Genomic DNA, 27,537 nt, shown 5'->3' with positions numbered 1-27,537 from the left:
AATACCACAGTGGATTATAGGACACACCCAAAAGCATATACAGACTCTGATCACTATTTAGAAAAGATGAAGATTAAATTGAGTGAAGATGGATCAGCTTGCAAAGGAATAGGATATTTAGGTACAATACTGTGGAATGAGGTGGTGTGTTTGAAGTTCTCTAAGACAGCAGACACTGCTATACTAATACCATAACAGACAGTTATTTTGAAGAAGAATGGACACCTCTAAAAAAAAGGCAATCACAAAAGCTGGAAGACAAATATAGGTCCGGGGCAGCGGGCAGGGAGGAGGGATGGAATGGTCACCAAGAGTGACTCAGCATACAGAAAAGTTAAAAGAATCTTCAGTGAAGCAAAGGCATCAACATCGTAAGTGCCATGGGAATTTCCATCTATACGCTCTCACCATAGATAATGGTGAGAGCATATAGGTGGAAAGAGTGCACTTAATGCCTTTACGAGAGGGAAGAACCATATCATGGCATGGTGGAAAAAGAAATGGAAGTTGATATGGAAGACATGGGATCCAGTATTAGTGTGAAGAGCTTAACAGAGCTGAGCTTTCAAAAACTTATGACCAAATAAGATGGAAGGAAAATATTCATTGCTTTGCAATTTCTAAAATTATTGCACGAGGGGGGGGGGGGGGGGGGGGCAGGGAGTGATGGCAGTATGACTACTATTCAAACTGGTTTGCAGGTTCTATGAATCTGGAGATCTATAATTAGACTAATGAAAAGTATTATTTGCACAATCCTGGCCATAACAATGTTACATAAGAGTGGGCACAGTCACATCATCAGCTTAACAGCTCACACATCCAAATTGCTGACAAGAATAGTGTCTGTTACATAAAGATCAGTTCATTTTTAGGAAATGTAAGGGCACAAGAGAGGCAGTTACACGCTGTGACTGATGATGGAAACAAGATTTAAGAAAAATCAAATATGTTCATTGGATTTGTTGATAAAGGAAAGCAATTGACAATGTAAGTTGTCACAAGATGTTAAAAATTCTCACCTGTGCAGTTCAGACAAGCTGGTGTTGGTACAACACATCCAGATGGCATAAGAAGTGAAGCAGTCATTGAACTGGAACACACTGTATTGGGCAGCGTGTTCTGCAACTTGGTCGTCCTGCTATCTCTTGGCCATAATTTGTCAGTAGCCATTCATGCAGACAGTTTGTTGATTGTCATGCTCATGTAGAAAGTGACCCCATTTCAAAAATCCAACAGAATCTCCATTCTCTCCTCAAATCCTTGGACCCTTCCCCTTGGAGTCTATCTCCCTCCTCACTCCTACCATTCCTATCTGCTTCCAACCAACCAGGATGCCCCATTGGGGCTGGTTACTGTGCCCCACTGAGAGACTCTCCGCTCTCCTGGACAAACACCTTCAGCTTTGTTACCTGTAACCTAGCCTCCTGTATAAACGACAGCAATCTTTCTCCAATGAATCTCTACAGTTCCTGCCCCTTTACCACAAAGCACCCTGCTTGTCACTATTGATGTAAACTTCCTCTACACTAACATCTCAAATGCCCATGACCTTGCTGCTACTGAACGCTACCTTTCCCAACACCTGACTGACTCCAAACCTACAGTCTCCTTCGTGGGCACCATGAACAACTATACCCCCACCCACAACTATTTCACCTTTAAATTAAAAGAATCACCTACAAAGAAATCTATGGGACAGCAATGGACCACCTACTCCTGAAACATCTAGAGGAATCAGAATGAGATTTTCACTCTGCAGCGGAGTGTGCGCTGATATGAAACTTCCTGGCAGATTAAACCTGTGTGCCCGACCGAGACTCGAACTCGGGACCTTTGCCTTTCGCGGGCAAGTGCTCTACCATCTGAGCTACCGAAGCACGACTCACGCCCGGTATTCACAGCTTTACTTCTGCCAGTACCTCGTCTCCTACCTTCCAAACTTTACAGAAGCTCTCCTGCGAACCTGGAAACATCCCCCAGGCTGTGGCTAAGCCATGTACCCGCAATATCCTTTCTTTCAGGAGTGCTAGTTCTGCAGGTTCATAGGAGAGCTTCTGTAAAGTTTGGAAGGTAGGAGACGAGGTACTGGCAGAAGTAAAGCCGTGAATACCGGGCGTGAGTTGTGCTTCGGTAGCTCAGATGGTAGAGCACTTGCCCGCGAAAGGCAAAGGTCCCGAGTTCGAGTCTCGGTTGGGCACACAGGTTTAATCTGCCAGGAAGTTTCATCTAGAGGAATCCTTCCTCACCACCCAGAATCCGAAACCCTTCAACCGGTTCAGATTCACTGATGACATCTTTGTGATGGTGATGACACCCTAGCCACATTTCTACAGAACCTTAACAGCTTCTCCCCCATACACTTTATTTGATCTTCCTAAACCAAGTAAACTCTTTGCTGCTGACCTCCACTTCGAAGATAGCTATATCAGCACCGGCCTACCAGCCACCAGCAATACATCCACTTCAACAATTGCCACCCATTCTGCACCACGATGTCCTTTCCATATATTCTAGCCACCAATGACTGTCACAACTGTAGTGACATGCAGTCCATTTGCAAATATACAAATGGTCTCACCAAGGCCTTCAGAGACTGAAATTACTCTCCCAACCTTGTATGAAACAGATCTCTCTTGCCTTGCCTCTCCCGCAACTTACCAGCTCCCACACTCCCACCACCCAGCCACAAAGGAGCACTCCCCTCGTGACTCAGTACCATCCAGCACTGGAACAACTGAATCACATTCTCTGTCAGGGTATGTCCTGAAATGAGGAATATCATACTCACTACCCCTTCCTCAGTGGTTTTCTGCTGGCCACTGAACCTATGTAATATCTTTGTCTAATCTTGCAACACCTTGTCTCATGGCTCATATCCCTGCAACAGACCTAGATGCAAGACCCTTCCCACACCACCACCACCACCACCACCTACTCTATTACAGTCACAGGAATCACTTTTTCCATCAAAGGCAGGGCTACCCACGAAAACAGTCATGTGATCTACAATTAAGCTGCAACTGATGTGCTGCTTTCTATGTTGGCATGAATCCAACAAGCTGTCTGTCCGCATGAATGGCAACTGACAAACTGAGGCCAAGAGACAGTGGGACTGTGTAGTTGCTCAACACAATGTGCTTCACTTCAATGACCAATTCACAAGCTGCGCCATCTGTACCCTTCCTACCAAAACTAGCTTATCTGAATTTCCCAGGTGGGAACTCTCCATGCAATATAATCTATGTTCCAGTAACTTCTCTGTCCTCTACATTCGCCAGTCCCAGCCTTATATTACACCAACACACAACACATCCTCTTCTCCACTTCTCACCTAACCCTGCTCCACCCCCCCCCCCCCCCACCTAATCTCCCAACTGTATCTAACAGCCTTACCCTGTCCCCATCTTGTGTGGTATCAACATTCGATACCACACTTGTTAGGGGTTGTAGTTATCGACCGCGGTCTGTACTAGTATCGCTGAACCCCTGAGTCGAGACTAGTGCCACTCCGCGGCTTGCAACAAGTCTCTAGCATGTGCTCGGCAACTCTTGCATGGAACGACAAGTAGGAAAGTAGTATAGCCTTCAGCTAATAGGAGGCAACCTCTAACAAGGCATATAGTTAAAGTATGGCCTATGTGATGTCTCTATAGCACTCCGTTTAATTATAGTCCTCCTGACTATGAAGACTCCTGTACCACCAGTTAAGTAAAATATATTATTTTTTACCAACGACTTCTAATTATTTTAGTCGCTGTAGACCCAGACCATGCAGCCAGCTCCTTATTGATTTCACTGACAAATCTGCTGTATATGCAAAGAAGAGGTTTGTATATTTCTATTTAGCACTGGCCACCAGTCATTCACATTGGCGACGATTCGTTCATTGTCGTTATAACACCATGTCCATGCTTGCTCCCACAGGCACCGTTACACCCTCCCCCGGCCCTACCTGCTATCCAATCCCCTCACCATCCCAGCTTCCTCCTAACCCCCACTACCCACAGACTGCTTCTCCTATCAGGCGCTACTGCTCACAGTCCGGCCTGAGTGGCCAGAGACATACGTCATGTGTGTTGGTTTGTCCTACTTTAAATATAGGTCTTTTGTCTGAATGCTCAAGCTGTATAGCTGACTTTTTGTTGTGCCTGTTCGCAACTCAAAATCTACTCTATATGGTGAGTAGCAATCTATCCTTTTACTATATTGTCATTATTTGGAAACAGCTTTCCTCGTAAACTAATCAGAAAGTATGAACAGTCATGTAAAAATCATTGAGTACTACAGGCATTAAAGTCTCTTGTGAAAGAAAAAAGCAAATGGACCTGTTGGCAAGAACATGTAAAGATTCTGTAATAGCTGCACTCTATAAAAACTACTCAAAATTATTAAGATCAATTATTAAGAATCCAGGAACATATATTTAATGTCCGAAATTGGTAATTCTGACAATGATTTCAATGGAAGGCTGTAAATGATCAGTCAGAGGTACTCCCCTTTCTGAAGTTAAGAAAATTATATATTCTCTCACAAGTAGAAGCTCATGTGTATTTTTATGGTGTTTCCAACAGAACATTAAGACTTGTTCCCATATAATAAGCACGGTCTTACCTAAAATAAACAACACATCTCTCTCACAGTATTTTTCAAACATATTAAAATAAGCCATTGTTAAATACATCTATAAAGAGGTGATAGGTGAGATCTCTGTAATTACTGACCTGTTTCACTACTGACATCTTTTCCCAAATCTTTTGAGAACATGATGTATTCTAGAATAGTATCCCACTTCAACAACAATAATTTGCTTAGTAAATCACACTTTGCATTTCAGAAGAATTGCTCAGCTGAGAAACGCTATTTACACACACACTCACCACATTTTACAAGTATAAAAAAAATAAATAAATAAATAAATAAAAATAAATAAATAATTCCGTCACCTCTCTAAAGCATGTAATAGGACGAGTCATAAAATTCTCCTAAATAAACTGAGGTTTTATGGCGTTGATGGTATGGCCAACCAATGTAGTCCAGTCAACAAAGGAAAATTAAGGGGGAAAAACTTGCATAGTCGCAATGTTGTACAGCAGTAATGGAGAGTGTAATGAATGAACAACGTACTAAAACTCCTGATCAGGGGGGTGTGAGCATGGGAGGAGAGTGTTAAAAAGTAAATTTTTACATTTTTCTTGAGTATCTTGAAGACTGAGGCTTCTAGAGAAAATGATTCCCAGTACTAAATTAAATTACATTAAAATCCTACAAAAAAGGTCCTATCCATTTTTCCATAGATCTAATAGTTTCTGTGTTGCAAGATATGGAAAAATTGCAGATTATTAAAAATAGTGATTTACTTAAGGGTGTTTCAACAAAATTATAACGACCCTTCCTCAGCTGACTTTATGAGTCAATTTTTCTTTTTCACAAAGAGTGTCAACACCACACTGAATAGAGATGCAAATTATTAATAACATTAATGCAAGAAATGCATCAGGGCAGACTACGTAAACCTCTGCACAGGAGAAGTTGATTCTTAGTCATCTTCTATGGCAACTGTAGTGTTCTTCCAGGGCGGACTTCCTCCACCACGAGCGCTTCTCGCTTTTTCTGTTTACAAACAGACCATACCTCCCCAGCATTACCTCTCAAGTTCTCTCACATGAGCAGACACAGTAACTTCACTGAACTTTTATTTATATAATGGAATTAGGCTAAAAGATCAGGGCCAGTGGCACTCATGGTGGAGCTTATCTACTGCTCATAGGCTGACAACATGGCAGTTTTGTGTACCCAATGGGGTGATGCTTTCAAACAACTAATGAGAGGGTAGAACATAGGCAATGTATTTCTAGCATCAAAATTGAAACCACTGTCTTGTTTGCCGTTTCTTAACTGCGTTAATGAGTTTACAATGGTATTCTGTGATTATGTCAGCAAATGGTACAAAGTGAAGTGATTTAACAGATTTAGTTCCACACAGCGACATTGCCCATTGGTATATGCATCAAGGACTAACGGCAGAGATTTGGAAGGGTATTAAATGTGTGTGTGAAGTGGTTCTTAAAGAGTCTAGAATTTGTGTTAATGGAGTCGTTTGGAAGTGTAGCAGAAGCAGCCACTTCTAAAAGTGCAGTATTAGAAAGAACTACTGGTTTTCTGGTAATAAGCTACAAATTAGTATGGTTTTGCAGTTCACATACTTATGAATTCATGAATACAATTCAAGAATTTGATTTGGCGAAGCAAACTGGGATCGAATGGTGACATTTCTGTACATAGGTTTGCATGGACACAGGACTCTGACAGAATAACAGATTGCCGAGATTGATGAATCACAGTTCGGAAAGCAAACAGGACGATGGGTGTTTGGCACTACACGGTGAAATACACGGAAGTGTTCCTTTCCTGCTGTGTCAATGCGATAGGAAGCAGTTCTTCTGATACTTATTAAAGAAAATATTTTGCTAGGGGACAACCTTTACTTCTAACTATTTCTCAGCATACAAATGTTTGAAAAATGAAGGCTTCAGGCACCTTCAGGTAAATCATAAAGTAATTTTCAAAGATCCCGAAACACTATAGAAGACAGATGGGCTGTCATCAAACAGTCCCTCCATGGCATGAAGCACTGTAAAAATTTCTTTGGCAGCTACCTCTTTGAATATATGTGGAGGAAGCAGAAACAGAGCCAGATATGCTTATATGTTTTTGTGGGTAGCTGCACTAGTCTACAACACATATGAATAAAATATGCTGTACTTTCAGTTTTTGCTTTAATCTTATTTGCAGACCTCAACCAAGAACTAATAACATTTATTAATCTTCCTCCTCCTCGTCTTCTTCTTCCTCCTCCTCCTCCACAGAAATCCCCCCATGATTTAATTATAAAACACTGATCCACCTACCTTTTAATTAAAAACATTGAACCATCTACACCCTCCCCCCCCCCCCCCCCCCCCCAATGATTTACTTCAGAAATATCGGTCCACTTACCTTCTCCCATGACTTAATTAAAAAACATTGATCTACTTACTCAATGTGCCCAAGCAGATCAAATGCTTAGCAATACACAGCAGAGAAATACTCTGCTGTTTTTTTTTTTCTTTTTGATTACATCATAGTTTACCATGCAGTACTTGCAATACACTTATAATCTGATTTATAGTAGAGTTTCAATTTCTCTTGTCAATGTATTCAAAACACATCTGTTTGCTACTCTCTCATTGGCTGTGTAGCACAAACAGCTGACACATCATCTTTGTTCCCATCATACCTCACGGTACGCACTAACAATATTCCTGTGTGAAACACAGAAGTATGCCACTGGTCCTATTGGCTTACTCTGTAACAGTTTTAGGTCACCTAGATGTTATGCAACTTCAAATATTTCCACTCAAATCAAGCAATGCATTGCAGAGATTACTGTTTTAGATTTGAACATGATCAATCTGTTCCACCAGACATTTTGACACCCACCTTGCAAGGTACACTGTGAAGGCAAGTGCAGCCCACTCTAAAACTGAAACCATTTCCTGGTTTGAAGAGATTAATGCAGTCTACTGGTTACACAATTAATAGTGAGAGAAGTGCAGCAGCTGACTCTGTTTTTAGATGCTTGTGTTCCCTTTTGCCTATTCATTTGATGAATTTTTTATTTTCTCCTTTCATCAATTAAATTTAATATGTCATGTTAAGCCCATGGATTTCTACTAGGCCATTTTGTTTTGTTTTGTTCTAGGGCACGAAAACAACTGGGGTCATATGTGCCCAAGTCAAAACTATAGAACACAAAGACAGAGAGGAGTTAAAGAACGACTATACGTCAGTCTCAATTGATGTAAGAGAAGACAGGTAAAAACAGGGGTGTTGAGAAAGGGCTACAAAAGGCACCATGCAGAAACAGAGAGAAAAAACTAAAAATTAAATGGCCTTTGCCATATTGCTATGATGGGTAAAAAGTAAAATGCGGTCGACAGTCTGCACATCGTTTGCTAAAACAGCCGATAACTCGGATGGCAAACCCAAGCAGGAACATCAATGGTTAAGAATGGACATTCCATCAGGAAATGACGGACAGTTAAAACTTGGGTGCAATGTGTACAAAGTCATGGGAGAGCAACACTTAACAAATGACTATGGCTAAAAAGGCAGTGCCCAATACACACCTTAGTTAAAACGACCTTCTCCCCATCGGAAGGCCGAGAGGTGGTCATCCAAGCCACTGGGAGAGGCTTAATAATGTCGATACCATAGTGACGCCACCTCCTGACAGACAGCAACACAGAGATCATTGGAAGGAATATATGAACTACTGGGCTGTTTCTAGAATGAAATTTTCACTCTGCAGTGGAGTGCGCGTTATATGAAACTTCCTGGCAGATTAAAACTGTGTGCCGGACTGAGACTCGAACTCGGGACCTTTGCCTTTCACGGGCAAGTGCTCTACCAACTGAGCTACCCAAGCATGACTCACGCCCCGTCCTCACAGCTGTAATTCTACCAGTACCTCGTCGCATACCTTCCAAACATACGAGGACTGAAGCTTTGGCAGGAGCATCGTTTCCTGGCAGACCAACATGACCAGGAACCCACACAAAATATCACAATGACTCTACTAAAAGTGAGCAAGTGACAGTTTCCCTGGACTCGTTGCACTAAGGAATGGGTAGTGTACAGTGAACATAGATTTTGAAGGGCGCTGCACAGTCTGAGCAGAGAAGACAATTGGTAAGTGTGTCGCCAGATGTACTACATGGCCTGTTACACGGCAAAGAGCTCAGCTGTAAATACTGAGCAGTATGCCAAAAAGTCGATATCGAAAAGTGTTGGTGCAAACTATGAAGGAAAACCAGACACCATAGTCAGTTCAAGAACCATCATTGAACACAAAAGTACTATCGTGAAGTTCCATTCGAAGGTCATGCAACCGAAGGCGACAGAGTGAAGCTGGACTAGTGTCCTTAGGAAGCAAATGAAGGCCAAGGTTAACACAGGCCTCTAAACGAAGCCAAGATGGTGAAGGGTTCGCACCCACTGGGAAAGTTGCAGGTAGTGTTAAGTTACGCCAGCAGAGCAAGTGCCGAGAGCGGACTCCAGGAGGTAACAGAAGAGGGATGCGCCCTATACTGGCAATCGAAGGAATCATTGAAGGAGGCAGCATAGGATGGGTGGCTACGCATGGCAGACAAACGGCACGCATATTGGCTGAGAAGAAAGTCATGGCGATAGGACAGTGGTAGTTTAGCAGCTTCAGCATACAGACTCTCCACCAGGCTAGTGTAAAAGGTGCCAGTGGCCAAACAGATGCTATGATGGTGGATAGTGTTAAGACAGCGTAAGAAGGACGAATGTGCAGATGCATAAACAAAACACCCACAGTCTAGTTTCAAATGGATAAAGGACCAGAACAAATGGAGGAGGGTGGTTTGTTCCGCACCCTAGGAAGTACCACTGAGGACACGTAGGACATTGAGAGACCAGGTACAGGGGGCTGGTAGGTACGACACAAGGCAGGACCAAGAGTGTCTCCTACAGAGCATGAGTGGCAGGAATTTCATAGTTTCGACAAATGGAAGAGCAACAGGCCCAAGATGTAAAGATGGTGGGAGAAATCAATTGTGCCGCAAGAACTTCATACAGATGGTTTCGTCAGTGGAAAAACGAAAGCCATTTCGATGCTCCAGGAGTAAAGATGACCAAAACATTGCTGAAGAGGCCACTCAGTGAGGCAAATCTGTGGAGAACTGCAATAGATGGCAAAATCGTCAACAAAAAGGGAGCTGGAAATGTCCGGCGGGAAACGGTTAATGGCAATAGCAAAGAGGACGACTCTGAAGACTGAACCCTGAGGCACACCAGTTTACTGGATAAAGGTGCCTGACAAAGTAAAACCCACACACATCTTGAAAACTTGATCTTTTAAAAATTTTTGAAGGAAACACGGCAGGCAGCCATGGAAGCAGTAAAGAGTACAAAGGATACCAGTTCTCCAGCAGGCGTCTTAGACCTTCTCCAAAAAACAGAGTCACAGTCTGGGATTTCCACAGAAAAACATTCAAGACATGGGTGGACAAAGTGACAAGATGGGCAATTGCAGAACCGTGCAGTCGTTAGTAAATTGCAAGACTCGAGCGACCATACCAGCCGGGCACGAATTATACGTTCCATCATCTTGGGAACACAGCTGGTGAGAGAGATGAGGCAGTAGCTAGAAGGAAGGTTTTTGTCCTTAGTGGGCTTAGGTATGTGTATGGGTTTAGGTATGTGTATGACGGTGGCTCCTCGCCTATGTCTGGGAAATATGCCCTCTGTGCAGATGCAGTTGTACGTATTAAGCAAAAAGTGCTTGCCCACAAGAGAAAGGTGCTAAAATATCTGAATATGGACAGCGTTTGACCCTGGCGTGGAGGATCAGCATGAACTGAGAACATGATCTAGCTCCCTCATAGTAAAGGTAGTAAAGGTAGTAAAAGTAGCACTCAATTCTGAGACAAGACAGGTATTGCCCAAACCTCCTCCGCTCGTTTCTGATGGAGGAAGGCAAGGTGATAGTGGGAAAATCTTCAAATTTCTGCAAAATGGCGGCCCAAGGTGTGAGAGATAGCAATAGGGTCAACGATGACGTGGTCTGCTAGTGTCCGGCTGGAAACTGGCAAATGGATCTTGGTCCCAGAGAACTGTCCGAAGTTGGCCTACACAACAGAGGAAGGGGTGGAACTGTTAAAAGAACTAGTGAATGAAATCCAGCTAGCCTTTTTGCTATCCCGAAGAACGCGACGCACTTTGTGAGAATCTGTTTATAATGAATGCAGTTTGCCATCACAGGATGATGGTTGAAAACACAGAGAGCGTGTTTCCATGCGCGAATTGCATCATGGGATGCCTCAGTCCACCCAGGGACTAGGGACACAGCACGGTAAAAAGTAATGTGTGAGGAATCGAATGTTCTGCAGTAGTAAGGATAATTTGCGAGATATTCCACCTGGTCATCACAACTGGGAAAACCTTGTCCTTCGGATGTCTCCAGGGAGGACTAAAGCCACCAGTCAGCCTTAGTAAGCTGCCATTTGGGTGTGCACACAGGTAGGGTAGGAGTCAGCTAACGGATAGCACATGGGAAATGGTCGCTTGAGTAAGTGACAGAATGAACGGACCACTCAAGACAATGGGCAAGCTGGGCAGTGCAGAAGGATAGGTCCAAATGAGAACAGGTGTGCAAAGAAAGGAATGTGACTGCTCAAGTGTTAAGGCAGAGGAGGTTGTGTTGATTAAGAATATTAGTCAAAAGGGCACCTCTCTGACAGATTCTGGGAGATTCAACAGGGGGGGGAGGGGGGGGGGGGTGGAGGTAGCTCGCAAACAAGCTAAAGAAAGTCTGTCCTGGTGGCACTGAATGACAGAGGGACATAAATGGTACGGAGGGAAAAAGTCAGGTGAGGAAGTAAAAGGCCAACTGCAACAGCTTGAAGATGGGTTCACTAGAAATGTCATCCTGTATCAGCAACAAGATGCCCCCACGAGATGGCATGCCAAACTCAGGGAGAAGGTCAAAACGAACCGGGATGAAAAGTGATAGCTCAAAGCGGTAGTGAGGATGCAATTTTGTTTCCTGAAGGCAGAGTACAAAGGGACGCACTGATGTTGAAAGCAGCCGTAAATCCTCTTTGTGGGGCCGAAGGCCACGAACGTTCCACTGAAGGAGAGTTATGATGAGGAAGAAATGAAGGCGTGTCACCTTGGCGGCTGCCGAGTGACAGCCTGCAAAGACTCACTGCTACAGGAAACTGAAGCAGGAGGATCCTGCTCCATGAGGTCCACAAAAGCATCAGCTTGCTTGTGCTGACAGTCTGTGGAGTCCAACACAGAAAAAAGGTTGGTGGTGTGCAACGGCGACATGGAGGCTAGCCGGGCTAAGGTATCATGTGACAACACCATCAAAGAGGATCTTCGAGTCAGTGAAGGAGAAGACCATTTGCCTTTGTTGGACTTCCTCAAGCCTTTCTGTTTAGTAGACAAAGATTCAGATGTTGGTTAGCTGGAGGGATATAGTAAGTCTTCACAGGAGTACTCTTTCTGTCCTTTCTGGACTATCGGTTACGTAGCTGGTGGCTTCGCCCCTTGAGGCGAGAGTTTGATGGCGTGTTGCACAGCTAGACGAAGGGATGGCAATGCTACCTCGACACTGAGCAATTTTACAACCTCAGAGCTCAATTTGAGGTTGCACGTCTGCATGGCCATGTCCTTTATGGAGTAAGAGGTAGCAATAACAGAACTATAAGTGCCAGACAGGAGACCGCAGGGTTTGCGACTAGCCAATAACTTGCGAGTGACTGGGTTAGGCACTTTTTCCTTTACCCGGATCTCCTGCACAGCCCGCTCGACAAGATACATGGGACAATCCCAAGAGGATGCAGCATGGCCGGCATTGCAGTTGATAGAGCGGGCAGGAGAAGGTGGACAGTCACCCTCGTGCTCATCCCTACTGCTGGTTACACATTTGGTTGGATGTTGACAAGACATTCTAGTGTGGTTGAAACAATGACACTGGTAGCAGCACATCGGGTTCAGAAGTTACAGACCAACCGTGATAATTTCATAGCTCGCTTTGATCTTGGACGGAAGGTGAGAAAAAAAGAGTGCGGGTGGGCACTAAGGAGGAATCTAACCTTTTCATCACCCGATGGAGGCAATGACACCCTGATCAGAGTGGTATGATTGGATTATGGCCTCTTTCAGACTATCTAGCAGCCTAGTGTAGGTACCACAATGGGAAGAATCAGAGTTCTATGGGCCTTGACACAAACAGCATAGCCATGGAGAAGCGAGGTGGCAAGCAGCTGTTGTACTTGAGAATCATAAATAGTCTCCGAAAGCAAAGTGCCATACTATAAACAAGAGCAGGATTTCACAAGGCCGGCAACTGCATCAAAACCTTTCTGAACAATAAACAGATTTACATGAAGGACTGACTGTCTTCAGTATGTGAAACCATGAGGAACCATGTTGCAGCTGGAAGGGGTCTTTGAATCGTTAACCTCAGCCCATTTACATTTTGTAGACATTGATTATGAAGATGATTTGCTCATTGCAAGAAAATCCCCCACGGTTGCCAGCATCTCCGATGGCGTGTTCCTTCCAACTGGAGGCCCCATTCACTTGGGAGCACATCTCCCTTAGTTAATTGTTCACATCTCAGGTCACATGTCTCTAACATCTGACAGAGGGACCAATTGGCAATTTGGGAAGGTAGCAGCTCAGGCAATCACCCCTCCCTGGGCCTGGCCTGTACCAGGGGGTATGTGCGAAACCTACCTTTTGACGCGGGGCTGGGAATTTCGCATTACCGAGTCACCTGTTAAGTGTTAGACACTTGGGCCGATAGTCAGGAATGCACAGCGAGGAAGAAGGAAAAGAAGAACCTCAAACGCCGAAGCAGAGAAACGAGGGGAGAAGGGAAACAAAGAAAGGTGAAAGGGAATGAAAAACAATGGTGAGACTGTTCTTATGTCAGCGACGGACAATGCGGAACATTCCCAGTAACACCCCAAACATGTTCCAAAGGGAAATTATGGAGATGGGAAGAGTATAAATTGAAATAACCTGAAATCAATGAGAGTTTCGAAGGAGTGTGAAACAACAATTTATGAAACAAGCGAAAGGAATACAATACAAGATGAATTAGTAGCTCAGAGATTAAATAGTGAAGGCAGTAGAAAGTCAAATGGATTAAATCAGGGCCTAGTAGAAATGGAAAGGCAAGAGGAAATACATGTATACGAGGTGTGGCATAAATTTCTTTTCACCCTGATTCTAACTATCATACATCCCCCAAACAAAAAACTGTGCCCATTTCTTTGATAAAAGCACAGGTTACAACTGTCTACAAGAAGGGTAGCAGAAGTTATCCACAAAACTACTGTCCAATATCCTTGACATTGATTTGTTGTAAAATAACGAACATATTCTGAACTCAACATAATGAGGTATCTTCGACAGAATGACCTCCTCAATGCCATCCAGTATGGTGTCCAGAAACATCGATCATGTGCTACCCAACAACTTGCACTTTTCTCACATGACATACTGAAAGCTTTAGACCACAGCAGTCTGGTAGATGCACTATTTCTCAATTTCTGAAAAGCATACGACTCAGAATCACACTAACACTTATTGCGTGAAGTACGATCATACGGGGTATCACATGAAATTTGTGACTGGCAGGAGTTTTTGGTAGGGAGGATGCAGCATATTATCCTGGACGGAGAATCATCGTCAGATGAAGTAACTTCGGGTGTGCCCCACAGAAGTGTGTTGGGACCCCTTGCTGTTCACGCTGTATATTAATGGCCTTGCAGACAATATTAATAGTAACATCAGGCTTTTTGCTGATGATGCAGTTCTATATAATGAAGTACTATCTGAAAGAAGCTGCATAAATATTCAGTCAGATCTCGATAAGATTTCAAAGTGGTGCAGAGATTGGCAACTTGCTTTAAATGTTCAGAAATGTAAAACTGTGCACTTCACAAAACGAAAAACCATAGTACTCTATAACTACAATATCAATGAGTCACAGCTGGAACGTCTGCCTCGACAGCTGAGTGGTCAGCGTGGCAGACTGCCCTGTAAAGGAGCCTGGGTTTGATTTCCAGCTGGGTCGGATGTTTTCTTTGCTCAGGGACTGGGTGTTGTGTTGTCTTCATTATCATATCATTCCCATCAGCACGCAAGTTGCCAAAGAGGCATCACCAAAAAAGACTTGCACCAGGCGACCAGTCCACCTGACGGGAGGCCATAGCCACACAACATTTCATAGTTGGAACTCGCCAGCTCATACAAATGTCTGTGTGCAACATTTTGTAGGGATACAAAATGGAATGATCACACAGGTTCAGTCATGGGTAAAGCAGGTGGTGGTCTTCAGTTTACTAGTAGGATACTGGGGAAGTGCAGTCAATCTACGAAGGAGAGTGCTTACAAATCACTCATGTGACCAGTTCTAGAACTTTGCTCAAAGTGTGTGGAACGCATACTAAATACGACTAACGGGAGATATTGAACTTATACAGAAAAGGGCAGCACGAATGGTGACCGGTTTGTTTAATCCATGGGAGAGTGTCACAGAGATACTGAAGGAACTGAACTGGAAGACTTCTGAAGACAGACAAACTATACAGAGAAAGTCTATTATCAATGTTTCAAGGATCAGCTTTAAATGATGTCTCAAAGAATATACTACAATCCCCTACATACTGCTCACATAGTGATTGCAAGGATAAGATTAGAATAATTACTACACACACACACACACACACACACACACACACACACACACACACACACACACACACACACAGTTGGAATTTTGCGAACAATATATTTCGTGTGAGATGGCGGCAAAGTGCATCACATGAAATATAATAGACTTATCTGGTGCTATTGCATGTTATGAGTTTGTGTGTGTAATATAATGTAACTTGGTTTTTGTGTTTGATTTGTTTGACCTGGAAGTGCAAATATAGTTACTGCCACTAAATGTCTTTTACTCACTACTACTTATGCAACTGTGTAAACTCCAATAGCTTATGGGCTCAGTGATGCATTTGGAATAAGTATATCCATAGTATAAGTAGTGAGAAAGTATTGGACAAGTTCCTAGTAGTGCACTTGCGTAAAGTACAAGTTACCCTTAAAAGACAAATGCAACTCTTTTTTATTATTCTTCAGTATTATTCTTTACGTTAAGAGAGATCAAAGTTACCATTAAAATGAACACAGTACAAATTCTGTAGATTGAAAGACTTATGGGTCACCAAAACTATGCAACATGGAAATCTGCAGTAGAAGTGTATTTAAGTTTGGACAAAGGTGGTGATGGGACAATGAAATCCACGGATCAGAATTGTTCAAGTAAGGACAGGAAAGCTAAATCAAAGTTGATATTACTGATTGACTCAGTGAATTATGTTCGCATTGAAAAAGCTTTGACAGCGAAAGAAGTCTGGGAGAAATTACGAAGTGCATTTGAGGATGGAGATCTTACAAGGAAAGTAGGATTATTAGGCGAGTTAATTACCACTCCGCTAGACAAATGCAAGAGTGTAGACGAATACGTCAACAAAATAATAGCCACATCAAACCGACTGAGAAACATTGTGTTTGAGATCACTGACAAATGGATAGGAACACTACTGTTGGCAGGACTGCCTGAAAGGTAAGCACCTATGATTATGGAGCTGGAATGCTCAGGTATACCGATCATGGGCAACAGTGTTAAAAGTCAAAATCCTACAGGATGTAAAGAGTACTTCAAGCTGTCATGTATTGGAGAAGGAAACTGCATCTGCTCTTTTTAATTTAAAGAGAGAGACAGAGAGAGAGAGAGAGAGAGAGAGAGAGAGAGAGAGAGAGAGAGAGAGAGAGAGAGAGAGAGAGACCAATAATAAAGGTAAGGCACTCTCATGTTTTTATTCTTTTGGAGATGTGGGTAATTGTCAACGGGAATGGATTTTAGACTCAGTTGTATCTGTGCATATTGTTAAACACAAATCTCTTCTTTATGATGTTAAAGATAAGACTCCTATGGGAATATCTACTGTTGATGGCAGTAAGCTCCAATGTCATTTGGATGGGAAACTAGACCTACATGTAAGTGTGAATGGGAATGTAATATGGTTACAGCACATGATGTTCACTATGTAAAAAGTGTTGCGACTAACCTACTGTCTGTAGAAGAAATTGTCAAGAAAGGAAATGCACTCACTTTTGACATGCACAGAGCAAGAGAAATCAAGGAAAATGGTGAAGTTATAACTACAGCAAGTAACAAAAGGGGTATTTTTAAGTTGAATACCACTGACAGTAAACATAGGAATTTTAAGTCATTGAGTACACTCAGTGGAAGGTTTTTTATGGCACTGCAGACTTGGACACCTAAATAGAAAGAGTATGTCTTTAATAAGGAATATGGTAAAGGGAATACAAAATTAATAGTATATTCAAGGACCCTTGAGAGATATGCATGAAAGGAAAACAAGTGAGGCTACCTTTTAAGACTGGTAAAAGTAAATTTGCAGAGGTCTTACAGTTAATCCATACAGATGTATATGGCCCAACTAAGTGTAAATCCATAGGTGGGAGTTGTTATTTTCTTACATTTATTGATGATTATTCACAACATCATGTTTATTTTCTTAGTTCCAAAGACTAAGTGAGTGACACTTTTGAGGAATATTGTAATATGGTCGAAAGGTGGACGAGAAATAAGATGAAGATCATCAGGTCTGATAATGGGAGAGAATATGTTAACCAGAAATTGAAGACACTTTGGCAAAAATGGGAATCAGACATCAAACCACCATAAGGTAGGCCTATAGCCCATCTCAAAATGGGGTTGCTCAGAGGGCGAACAGGACCATTGTTGAAAAACAAGGAGCATGAGAACTGATGCTGGATTATCAAAAGATATTTGGGCAGAGGCAGTATCAATGGCTGTATATTTGAACAACAGATCACCTACAAAAGCATAAAGGGATAGAATCCCCCCTCCCAATGAGATATGGCTAGAGAGGAAACCTGACCTAAGAAATATAAGAGTTTTTGGGTGTGATGTGTGGCACACATTCCAAAACAGTCGAGAGGAAAATGGGACCCAAAAGCTAAATAGTATATCTTTGTAGGCTACTGTGAGAATTCAAAGGGCTACCGATTAATGGATCCATTGGATAAAAGCATAGTTACAAGCAGATATGTAGTATTCTTTGAAAATAGAAAGGACTTTGAAAAGGGCAAGACTTCTAAGTTAACTGCACCTAATCCCGAGAGTGAAACCTTATGTGAAGAATGGCAAAGTGAAGAACAGGAAGGGGACAGTCAAAGGCAAATTGAGACTATTTATGATGACAATGAGTTGAGGATGAACAAAATGAAGAGAACAATGTAAGGCGTTCGTCTCGCGTACCAAAACCGAAAGAATATCCGGATTTTGAGATGTATGCAGCCCAGGCTTTTAATGATGAGCCAACAACAGCAGAAGAAGAAATGAGTGACCTGAACTCTCAAGAATGGAAATAAGCGATGGAGAGGGAATTGGAATCTTTATCTCAGAACGAAACCTTTGAATGGGTAAATACGCCAGCAGATAAGAAACCATTACAGGCAAGATGGGTATTCCTTTGAGGAGCCCTGAAAATTTATCACCAAGATATAAAGCACGACTTGTAATAAAAGGATATTCACGAAAACAAGGGGTAGATTACAAAGAAACTTTTTTACCTGTAGTCGAGTATGTCTCATTAAGATATCTTTTAGCCTTGGCAGCAAAACAAAATTTAACAATTCATCATACAGATGTAAAAACAGCATATTTAAATGGGAAATTGGAGGAGGAGATATATGTCATTCCACCAAGAGAAGTCATGAAAAACAGATGGAAAGGGAAAAGATTTGGCATTTGGGAAAAAGTATTTATGGACGTAAACAGAGTGGACATTGCAGGAATCGATGTCTACATAAACTCTAATAAATATGAATATGAAACAAATACTAACAAAGAGATAGAGGGGCTGGCCAGTACTTACCTCAGCTCAGTACAGCCAATAGATACACATAAAACAGAACTGAAAATTTACATTCCTAGCTTTCGGAACTTTGTTCCTTCATCAGGGAGGAGAGAGGGGAAAAAAGGGAAGAAGGGAAAGTGGATTCAGTTACTCACAACCCAGGTTATGAAGCAACAGGGAAAGGTAAACAGGGAGGGTAGCCCTCCCTGTTTACCTTTCCCTGTTGCTTCATAACCTGTAGCCCTCCCTGTTTACCTTTCCCTGTTGCTTCATAACCTGGGTTGTGAGTAACTGAATCCACTTTCCCTTCTTCCCTTTTTTCCCCTCTCTCCTCCCTGATGAAGGAACAAAGTTCCGAAAGCTAGGAATGTAAATTTTCAGTTCTGTTTTATGTGTATCTATCGGCTGTACTGAGCTGAGGTAAGTACTGGCCAGCCCCTCTATCTCTTTGTTAGTATTTGTTTCACATCTTATATGAGATTTTCCATTAATCATTTAAATATGAATATGAAGCACTCTAAGGCAGATCCCAGTATACACTATAAAAGGGGAGGAGAATGGATGATGATGATAATAATAATAATGGCAATATGGGTGGACAACTTCCTTATCCTGACTGAAAGTGAAAGCCAAATGAGAATTTTTAAGAAACAGCTGTAAACCAAGTTTGAGGTGCATGATTTGGGGGAGGTTAAACATTATTTAGGTATCACTAAGGATGAAGAGAGACAAGAACTGAGCATAAATCAATCGTCAAACACAGAAAAAACCTTAAAGAAATTTGGCATGAGTGATTGTAAACCCATAACTACTCCAATGGAAGTAGGAGTGAAGTTGAATATAAATGAGACAGACATGGAATGTGATAAGAATGTTCCATATTTAGAAGCATTAGGGAGTCTGTTATATTTGTCTCAAACGTCATGACTTGACATTGCTTTTGCCACCAATGGAGTGAGCAGATACCACAGAGACCCAAAGGGAAAGCACTGGAAATCTGTGAAAAGGCCACAATTTAAGACATAGAGAAGGTAATGAAAAACCAGAAGAAAACAGCGATGTGAACTGGGGGACTGAATTGGGAGATAGGCAGTCCACTACTGGCTGCTGCTTTAAATTGATGGGGGGGGGGGGGGGGGTGCATTTCATGGTCTTGTCAAAAGCAAAAAACTGTTGCATTGATTACCATAGAGGCTGAGTATATGGCGCTATTTTACACCACACAGGAAACATTGTGGCTAAGAACATTAATATGTGAAACAAAACCCAATTTAATTGTGGAACCTGTAATGATCTTCTATGACAATAAAGGAGCCAATAACCTAGCTAAAAATGATTTCACTAGTACTAGGACAAAATATATTGATATAAGGCACCATTTTATTCCAGACAACACAGAATGACAGAAAATTGCCATGGACTACCTGAGCACAGAAAACATGTGTTGAGTGACCTGACAAAACACTTGAGCAAAGAGAAGTTAGAACAGATTGTGGGGCTATTTGGTTTATCTTGTGAAGGCAGAGGGGGTGCTGGGATTGTGTGAACAATATATTGTGTATGAGATGGCGGCAAAGTGCATCATGTGAAATATAATAGCCCTGTTTGGTGCTATTGTACACTCTGAGTTTGTGTGTGTAATATAATGTTTCTTGGTTGTTGTGTTCAATGTATTTTACCTGGAAGTGCAAATATAGTTACTGGCACTCTGTGTCAACTGAAAAACACACACACACACACACACACACACACACACACACACACACACACACACACACAGAGACAGAGAGAGAGAGAGAGAGAGAGAGAGAGAGAGAGAGAGAGAGAGAGAGAGAGAGAGAGGAGAAGAAGAAGACTGTAGTTGCAGACATAGATGAAGATTCAGTTAAATGACTTAATAAGTTACCTGACCTAAACACTAATCTGTATTTGATGTTAACACATTAATCTTTCCTCTACTTTTGCCATCAGTTATTTTGTACCAGAACAACAATCTCATCAATTATTGCTAGAGTCATTTCCTAATCTACTTCCCTTGGCACCATGTTATTTAATTATACTTTATCATACATATCTGGCTAAACTGTGTTAGAGTTACAAGATTATAGCAAAAACTTCAAAATAGTTTAAGTCTTCTTCCTGAACTCTAATTTCTTCTCCAAATTTCTTCTTGGTTTCTTTCACTGCTTGTTCAACGAATATATTGAATATTTGCAACCATATATCATTCACTTGTAAACTACTGCTTCCCTTTCATGTCCTTCGTATCTTACAAATGCAGTTTGATTCAGGATGCAGTCAATGTATCCCCTGCCTCAGCTCTTTAATAATTGATGATGGGTGTAAAGTTAAAAATAGTAATGAGTAATGTAATAAAATGTGAGACTGAATTCTACTATTTGCTTATTACTTCCTTGCACAGTCTTGTATAATACTTATGACTGTAAAATCAGAGAAATTCGGCTTATACTGAGGTATGACAATTATTTTTCTAACAATCATCAAATGGATGATAAGAGTGGGGTGGAAATGCTATACTAGTACATTATGTAGCCTTCAAGCCACACAGAAGTGGGTTATGAAATCAAAATGTAGATGGGGAGATGATGTACTGATTCCACCAAGAACTAAAAACTCAGAAATGTGAAACAAAACGTTACAATACAGTTGGGTAATCACTAATTAACTAACATTAAGAACCGTATTACAAAGGTGATCATCGACTACAATATCTTACTCAGGTTTGCTGCTTTCATTCAAATTGAAAGGGTGAACTAAACACACTGCAAGGAAGCAGAATAAGGCGAGGGGAAAAAGGGCAAAATCGCGGGTTATTTCACGTAGCAGCTCAAATATTCTTATTAATTGACAGACCTGCCATGCAGAACAGTTTACAAAGCAATTAGAGCTCTGCTTCAATGCTTCATGCAGTATCAAAATGATTTCGTCCAGACGTTTACCAGCTAGAGATAATATCTGGATTTAAACGGCCACCACACGGGTCTGTACACGTGACAGCGCAAGGCAACATGCCCGTTAAGTATTTACAAATAATTGGCTTACAATATACATTACTTTAGGAAAATTCATCTAAAAACAACTGGGACTTAAATTTACCTGGTGCTTTTTGTGGCCAATCGTACATTTCATCCAGATAGTCTCCATTATCATCTTCGGCTTCATATCCATCACTTCCACTTCCATCATTGATTTCGAGGTTCTGCACACCTGTCACAAGCTGTGATTTGACCAGTGGTTTGCCTCTAGGTGTCGGATAGCTTTAAAATAATAACAATAATAAAGAAACACAAATAAGTAAAACTTTCAAAGTCCTGTTTACGCTGTTTTCGTCGGTGGTGCTTACCCAACATCGTCCTCTGCGTCGCTAAATTGCCCATCGACGGAATCTATATTCCAAGCCTCCTTAATTTCTCTATCAACCAAATCCATTTTCTATGCATTAGCAGACTACTGTTATACATATGCAATACTCACGACACCTAAACAGACCGACTTTTGTTATGACGCAATCATACGAATGCACTGTCGCCAATAGTAGTAAAATCAGAGGCGATTGCAGGGTGTTGAAGCTGTAATGTTTACGAATATTGTAAGCAGTCAGTGCAGTTTCATATTACTAATCTGTAAAATAATACACTATACTGAAGAAAACCAGTTCAGTAGTCAGTATCGTTTAAAAGTTTCAAGTTTCAAAAGTTGGAAACATGTCACCCACGTCCCGATACACTTTTGTTCACTGGATGTTGCATGATTGAAAACTGAGTTTCAAATGTGTAGTTTTGTGTTGTGAAATAGTTCAATGCTATGACAACAAATACTAAACGTACGGTGTATGTTGGTAAGTGTGATAACTGTTGTTTACATTGCCGATACTTGTAAGATGACTTTATATTTGGATTACAAGTAATATACTCAAGTGATATAATATAGACATATACCGCGATGACATATTATTATTGAAATCAATTGTAAATGAAAGAAAATGCTATCCTTTTCTTCTGTTCGTTCGGTAATTATATGGTAACGGGTATGTGGCGTAGCCCATGGCTTATGATCATGGCCGCTTCTGCTATAACGCCTTCGTTTCCTGGGAAACAACATGTTCTCGGAATAAAGGTAGGTGGGTCATTCCATGCCAAACTGAGCCTGAGGCTTATTTTTTGAAAAAATGCCAAATTTAACAATGTTATAGTTTTTCGAATCTACAAAAGTTGAATTTTACTGTCCTGAAAAAATTATAAAAATTACTTAATTAGCTGAGGAAATATAGTTAAACAAAGTTGGCGATTGTACAGATGAGGATGGAAAACAAAATGTTTGCTTTTTGTGTTGGCAGCTTTTTAAATTTGGGTTGCAGCAATTGTTGATGTTTTAATTGTTTAATTTCAAGAGCAGAATCATATCTTCCTGACAAACTTCAGTTTTTAAAGAAAGGTAAGTTATTAAGTATGCAGCTAATTCACAAAAGTTACTATGTATTTAGTGTCCCACCCGTGACAAAAAACATGAAAAAGTTTACCTTCTAACTCAGCAATTATAGTAATTCTATATATTTTAGGTTAGAAGTAAGAAAAACAAATAAAAACATCCAATGAACCATAAGGCACCTTCTAAGTTGTAAATGATCATCTATAAATGTTAAAAGAAATTGTGTCCCACCCGTGACAGATTTTTGGATGTTAGTCAAATCTAAACCATTTAACACTTCTTGTTATTGTTAAGTTAAATTGGTTGATATAACAAGTGCTTTGATGGTTTACACTAAATAAAAACTTCCTGTTTATTCAGAAAATGGGGAAAACAACATCAGCAGAGCGTATGAGAAAACTTCGAGAAAAACTGAAGAAAGATACCAGCAAGTACAATGTCCATAAAGAAAAAGAAAGAGAGCGGGATAAAAGAAGAAGGGAAAATATGAAGATGAAGGTATCCTACAGTGAAAAATCTTTATTGGAATATCGAAAGAGGGAAGCTGAAAGAAAAAGGAAGTACAGACTTAAACTAAAATCCGTATTAATTGAAGATCAGTCTGAGACCTGTATTTCCCAGTTAGGATCATATAAATGTCCTCAGTCCCTTGGCAAAGCTGTTTCTCGGGTAAAGAAGTTGCTTCCTTCAAGCCCCTCAAAAAAATCAGCAGTAATAAAAAAGCTTGTAAGTGAAAGCTTACCTAAAAAGGTAGTAAAGCAGATTTTCCCAGTAGTGAAGAAGACATCTCGAAAACTTACAGGTGATAATCTGCTCAAAATACAAAATTTTTTCACAAATGATGAAATCAGCAGGCAGACATCTGGCATAAAGGATGTAAAGTCTATTGTAGACCATGGAACTGGGAAAAGAGTTAGCTTGCAGAAACGTCACATGAATATGACAGTTAAGGAAGCATTTTTTCTTTTTAAGCAAGACAATCCAGATATTGATATCAAGATTTCAAAATTCTACGAGTTGCGGCCTAAAAATGTTGTTCTAGCGTCTCAAATGCCTCACAATGTATGTGTGTGCAGATATCATGCTAACTTCAACTTCATCATTGAAGCCATTCACAAAGAAATAGCTAGTTTCCCTGCTACTCACACTCACCTTATGAATCTTGTTTGCTTTGATGTAGAAAGTGAAATATGCATGACAAGTCAATGCAAGAAATGCATCATGAATTTACACACATTAATAGATGGAAAGTTTGATTTGTGTGACATAATATCTTGGAGAAAATGGACCGAACATGAGTGTCACCCTAAACAGACTACTACCAGTGGAACACTTTGTGAAGCTCTCTCTGAACTTAAGTCTCAACTAAAAACATTCAAAGAGCACTTCTGTGTCAAAAGGACGCAATCTGGAGCTTTCAAGACTGTGAAAGCATCAGTTAGTGATGATGAAGTGGTATTGCAAATAGATTTTGCAGAAAACTATGTAGCACTAGCACAAGATGAGATACAAAGTGCCCACTGGAGTCATACACAGATTACAGTGGTCACTATTTGTGTTTGGATGAAAAAAGGGCTGCAGTCATTTGCAATTGTGAGCGATGAACCGTGCCACGACAAGTACTCAGTTTATGCATGTTTGAAGAGTATAATAAGTAAGCTGAAACAAGAGCTTCCCAATTTGACCTCGATACGAATTTTCTCTGATGGTTGCGCAGGTCAATTTAAGAACAAATTCACCATTTCTAACCTCTGCTACATGATGCAAGACTTTGGAGTGTCTGGAGAATGGTTTTTCTTTGCAACATCACATGGGAAAGGTGCAGTGGATGGCATTGGAGCTGTAACAAAAAGGGCTGTTTGGAATAAAGTTAAGCAAAGAAAAGTCATCATCAGCAATGCACAGGAGTTTTTAGACTGTGCCAAATCATCTGTTTCTGGAATAAACTTTCTTCTTCTGACAAAAGATCATATTGATGAAAACAGAGACCTTCTGGATGGCCGCTGGAAAGCTGTTAAAAAAATAAAAGATATTCGCAGCAAGCATTACTTTAACGGTTACAATACTTGTAACCTAGTATGTGGTAGAACTTCCCTAAAATCAGATTTTGAGAAAGTGGAGGTTTTCCCACTTTCACCCAACATATATTCACTAATCTACACAGATTCTGAGATGAGTGATGAGGAATCATATCCTGATGTCCTGTTGACATCCAATTCCCAAGAAGTTACAGGTTCAGAACCAGCTGTGGAACAAATCATGCCAGGAACATTTATTTTAGTTGAGTTCCAAACTGCAAGAAAGAAATCCACTACATACAGATATGCTGCAATTGCACAGAGAAGTGTAGAAGACAATGGGGAAATACAGATTATGTGTATGCGATCTGTTGGGGACTCAGCAAAGGTATTTAAAGCTGACAAGGAGGATGTATCCTACATAGAGTTTAAACAAGTTCTTGCTATTCTGCCGAATCCAAATGTCAAACATGTTAGGGACACCTTATATTATGAGTTTCCTGGCAATTTAGACATTTTCGAAAGTGGGTGAGAGGCCAAGTGTATTTTTTCAAAGTGGTACATTCTTCAAGTGAAATAATTAAGTACTCAGAACTGTAAACTAATACCATACCAAAATTTATATTACTTATAAGCAACAAAAATGTTCTACAAAGTTATTAAAACTTAAAGTGTCCTCTAAGTATATGTTACCTACTGATTCGTAGCTAACTGACATAATAATAAAATCAGTTTAAATAAAAAAAAAAAGATTGTACTTCACATGAGTCCCACCCGTGACAATTCCTTGTCCCACCCGTGACAGTCTTTGATTGCAATTATTGTAAGTAAGTATTACTAATCTAATATTTATTGATATTATGTCATGTAGAGAATTGTTTTATTAATGTGAATTCAATATTTTCAAAAGACAATAAGTGCATAAATCACAGAATTCTTCTAAAATGTTGGTGGTTATTCAATGCTACGTCTATTTGCTGTCCCACCCGTGACAAAGTTTTAAAGATGAATAACAGCTCAATATGTAAACTTCTGACATTCAGATTTAAAGGGAAGGTAAAACAATTATTTGTAAGGCAACCAGTTAATTTTTACTTTATTTCTATTTATACTTCATGTTATATTAGCATCTGACTGTTGAAAAACGTAGTGCAACTGTCCCACCCGTGACAATGGAATCCCCCAGGTAGTAACACTGTAGCAATGTCTAGCGTAATTTATATTATATAGAACATACGTTATTGCAGTTCTGTCTCTTAACATTCTACAGTAAATAAATATATAAAGTGGGACACTCAATAATAAGATTCATACTAAGAGAATATGACATCAGTTGTAAAAATAATGGTGATGCAGCATACTTAACAATGCACAATAATATAAACATGGATTATTATATACAGTAATGTAGCTTATTATAACTTGGAGTTCCTATGCGTGAAAATTAAGTAAAAAATCAACATTAAAGACTGAAAAATAATTTTTGTTTAGAACGCAGATAGGTATATAGGGATAATTGGAGAGGTAACCATTGCTTAACTGTGCACTTGGGCGCAGGAATGATCCAGGAAAGAATTAACAAGAATCATGTGGGAGGAGTTTAAGATGCTGTTCAGAAGTGATGGAAGAAGGAAAAAAGGAGGGCAGGTTGAAGGTGAAATACTCAGAGTGGAGAGAGAGAGAGAGAGAGAGAGAGAGAGAGAGAGAGAGAGAGAGAGAGATCTAACCCATCCCATCATGGAGGAGAACCTTTGGGTGGGGATGTTGAAAGAGCCTAGTAATGTGTTACTAGGCAAAAGCAGCCACTGCTGGCTACTTCTTTAAAGTGTTGTATCAATGGATTATGAGTAAACTCTGACTAAAACTTAAGGTAATTACTTTTGATTTTGTAATGTGTGTATGTTAGGAGAAAAAGGGCTACCTTGGAACAAGCCACTTAATGAAATATGGTGTGAAGGTTCTATATGTTCTTTGATGCTTATATACCAAATTTCAGTTCACTATCTTCAGGGGTTGAATTTTAGGGGCTTTTAAAGAGAGGCTACTCATCTTCACATCACATGCAAAGGTGCAAATGTAATAAGCTTTTTTAAAAGTTCTAGCACACATTTGGTCATTAGCTTTAACATACATAGGTAACTTTTTATGTTGAATCACACCACGGCAAAAATTTGGGATTTAGCCACACCTAAATATAGATATAAGCCTCTAAAGTGGCTAAAAAATTTGTCGTGCTATTCTGAGAGCTAATGTTTTACCAACCACTGCTACTTTTCCTATGAAACATAAGAGGGCTATTCCTACTTATAATGTCTATATATGGATCAAATTTAACTAACATTGGATGCCTAGAAGAAAAGGTCTGCATCTGGGAGATTCCATGGCGACTCACATTAGATTTTGAAATCGGTGTTTTACTATGGTGACTTGTTATCAATCTATTAACCCATATTTTCGTTTGTAAATCATTATTATAAATTGTGTTATTCAGGCAAAGATCCTGA

General features: G+C 40.5%; 3 protein-coding genes across 4 annotated transcripts in view; 2 read left to right on the top strand and 1 right to left on the bottom strand.

Moving 5' to 3' along the window:
• The window catches only part of LOC126475298 (serine/threonine-protein kinase RIO1), a 115,466-nt gene extending 93,373 nt beyond the window's left edge, over positions 1-22,093 (bottom strand). The window contains exons 1-2 of the mRNA XM_050103061.1: positions 21,931-22,093; positions 21,684-21,844 (exon numbers count right to left, since the gene is read on the bottom strand). Coding sequence (XP_049959018.1) covers positions 21,684-21,844; positions 21,931-22,016 — 247 coding nt within the window. The 5' untranslated portion in view covers positions 22,017-22,093. The remainder of the gene's footprint in view (positions 1-21,683; positions 21,845-21,930) is intronic.
• A 218-nt stretch (positions 22,094-22,311) lies between these two features.
• LOC126475299 (peptidyl-prolyl cis-trans isomerase E) overlaps positions 22,312-27,537 on the top strand; it is a 79,416-nt gene continuing 74,190 nt past the window's right edge. For both annotated transcript variants that reach the window (XM_050103063.1, XM_050103062.1), the window contains exon 1: positions 22,312-22,425. In XM_050103063.1, coding sequence (XP_049959020.1) covers positions 22,392-22,425 — 34 coding nt within the window. In that variant the 5' untranslated portion in view covers positions 22,312-22,391. The remainder of the gene's footprint in view (positions 22,426-27,537) is intronic.
• LOC126475296 (uncharacterized) lies at positions 22,687-25,704 on the top strand. The gene is made up of 3 exons (XM_050103058.1): positions 22,687-22,703; positions 22,924-23,021; positions 23,376-25,704. The coding sequence occupies exon 3, from the start codon at positions 23,379-23,381 to the stop codon at positions 25,563-25,565; it is 2,187 nt and encodes a 728-aa protein (XP_049959015.1). The 5' UTR covers positions 22,687-22,703; positions 22,924-23,021; positions 23,376-23,378; the 3' UTR covers positions 25,566-25,704.

Source organism: Schistocerca serialis, chromosome 4, assembly GCF_023864345.2.
Source record: "Schistocerca serialis cubense isolate TAMUIC-IGC-003099 chromosome 4, iqSchSeri2.2, whole genome shotgun sequence".
NCBI classification, from domain to species: domain Eukaryota; kingdom Metazoa; phylum Arthropoda; class Insecta; order Orthoptera; family Acrididae; genus Schistocerca; species Schistocerca serialis.
Note: the sequence above shows the minus strand (reverse complement) of the source record. Positions and strands in the feature narration are given on the sequence as shown.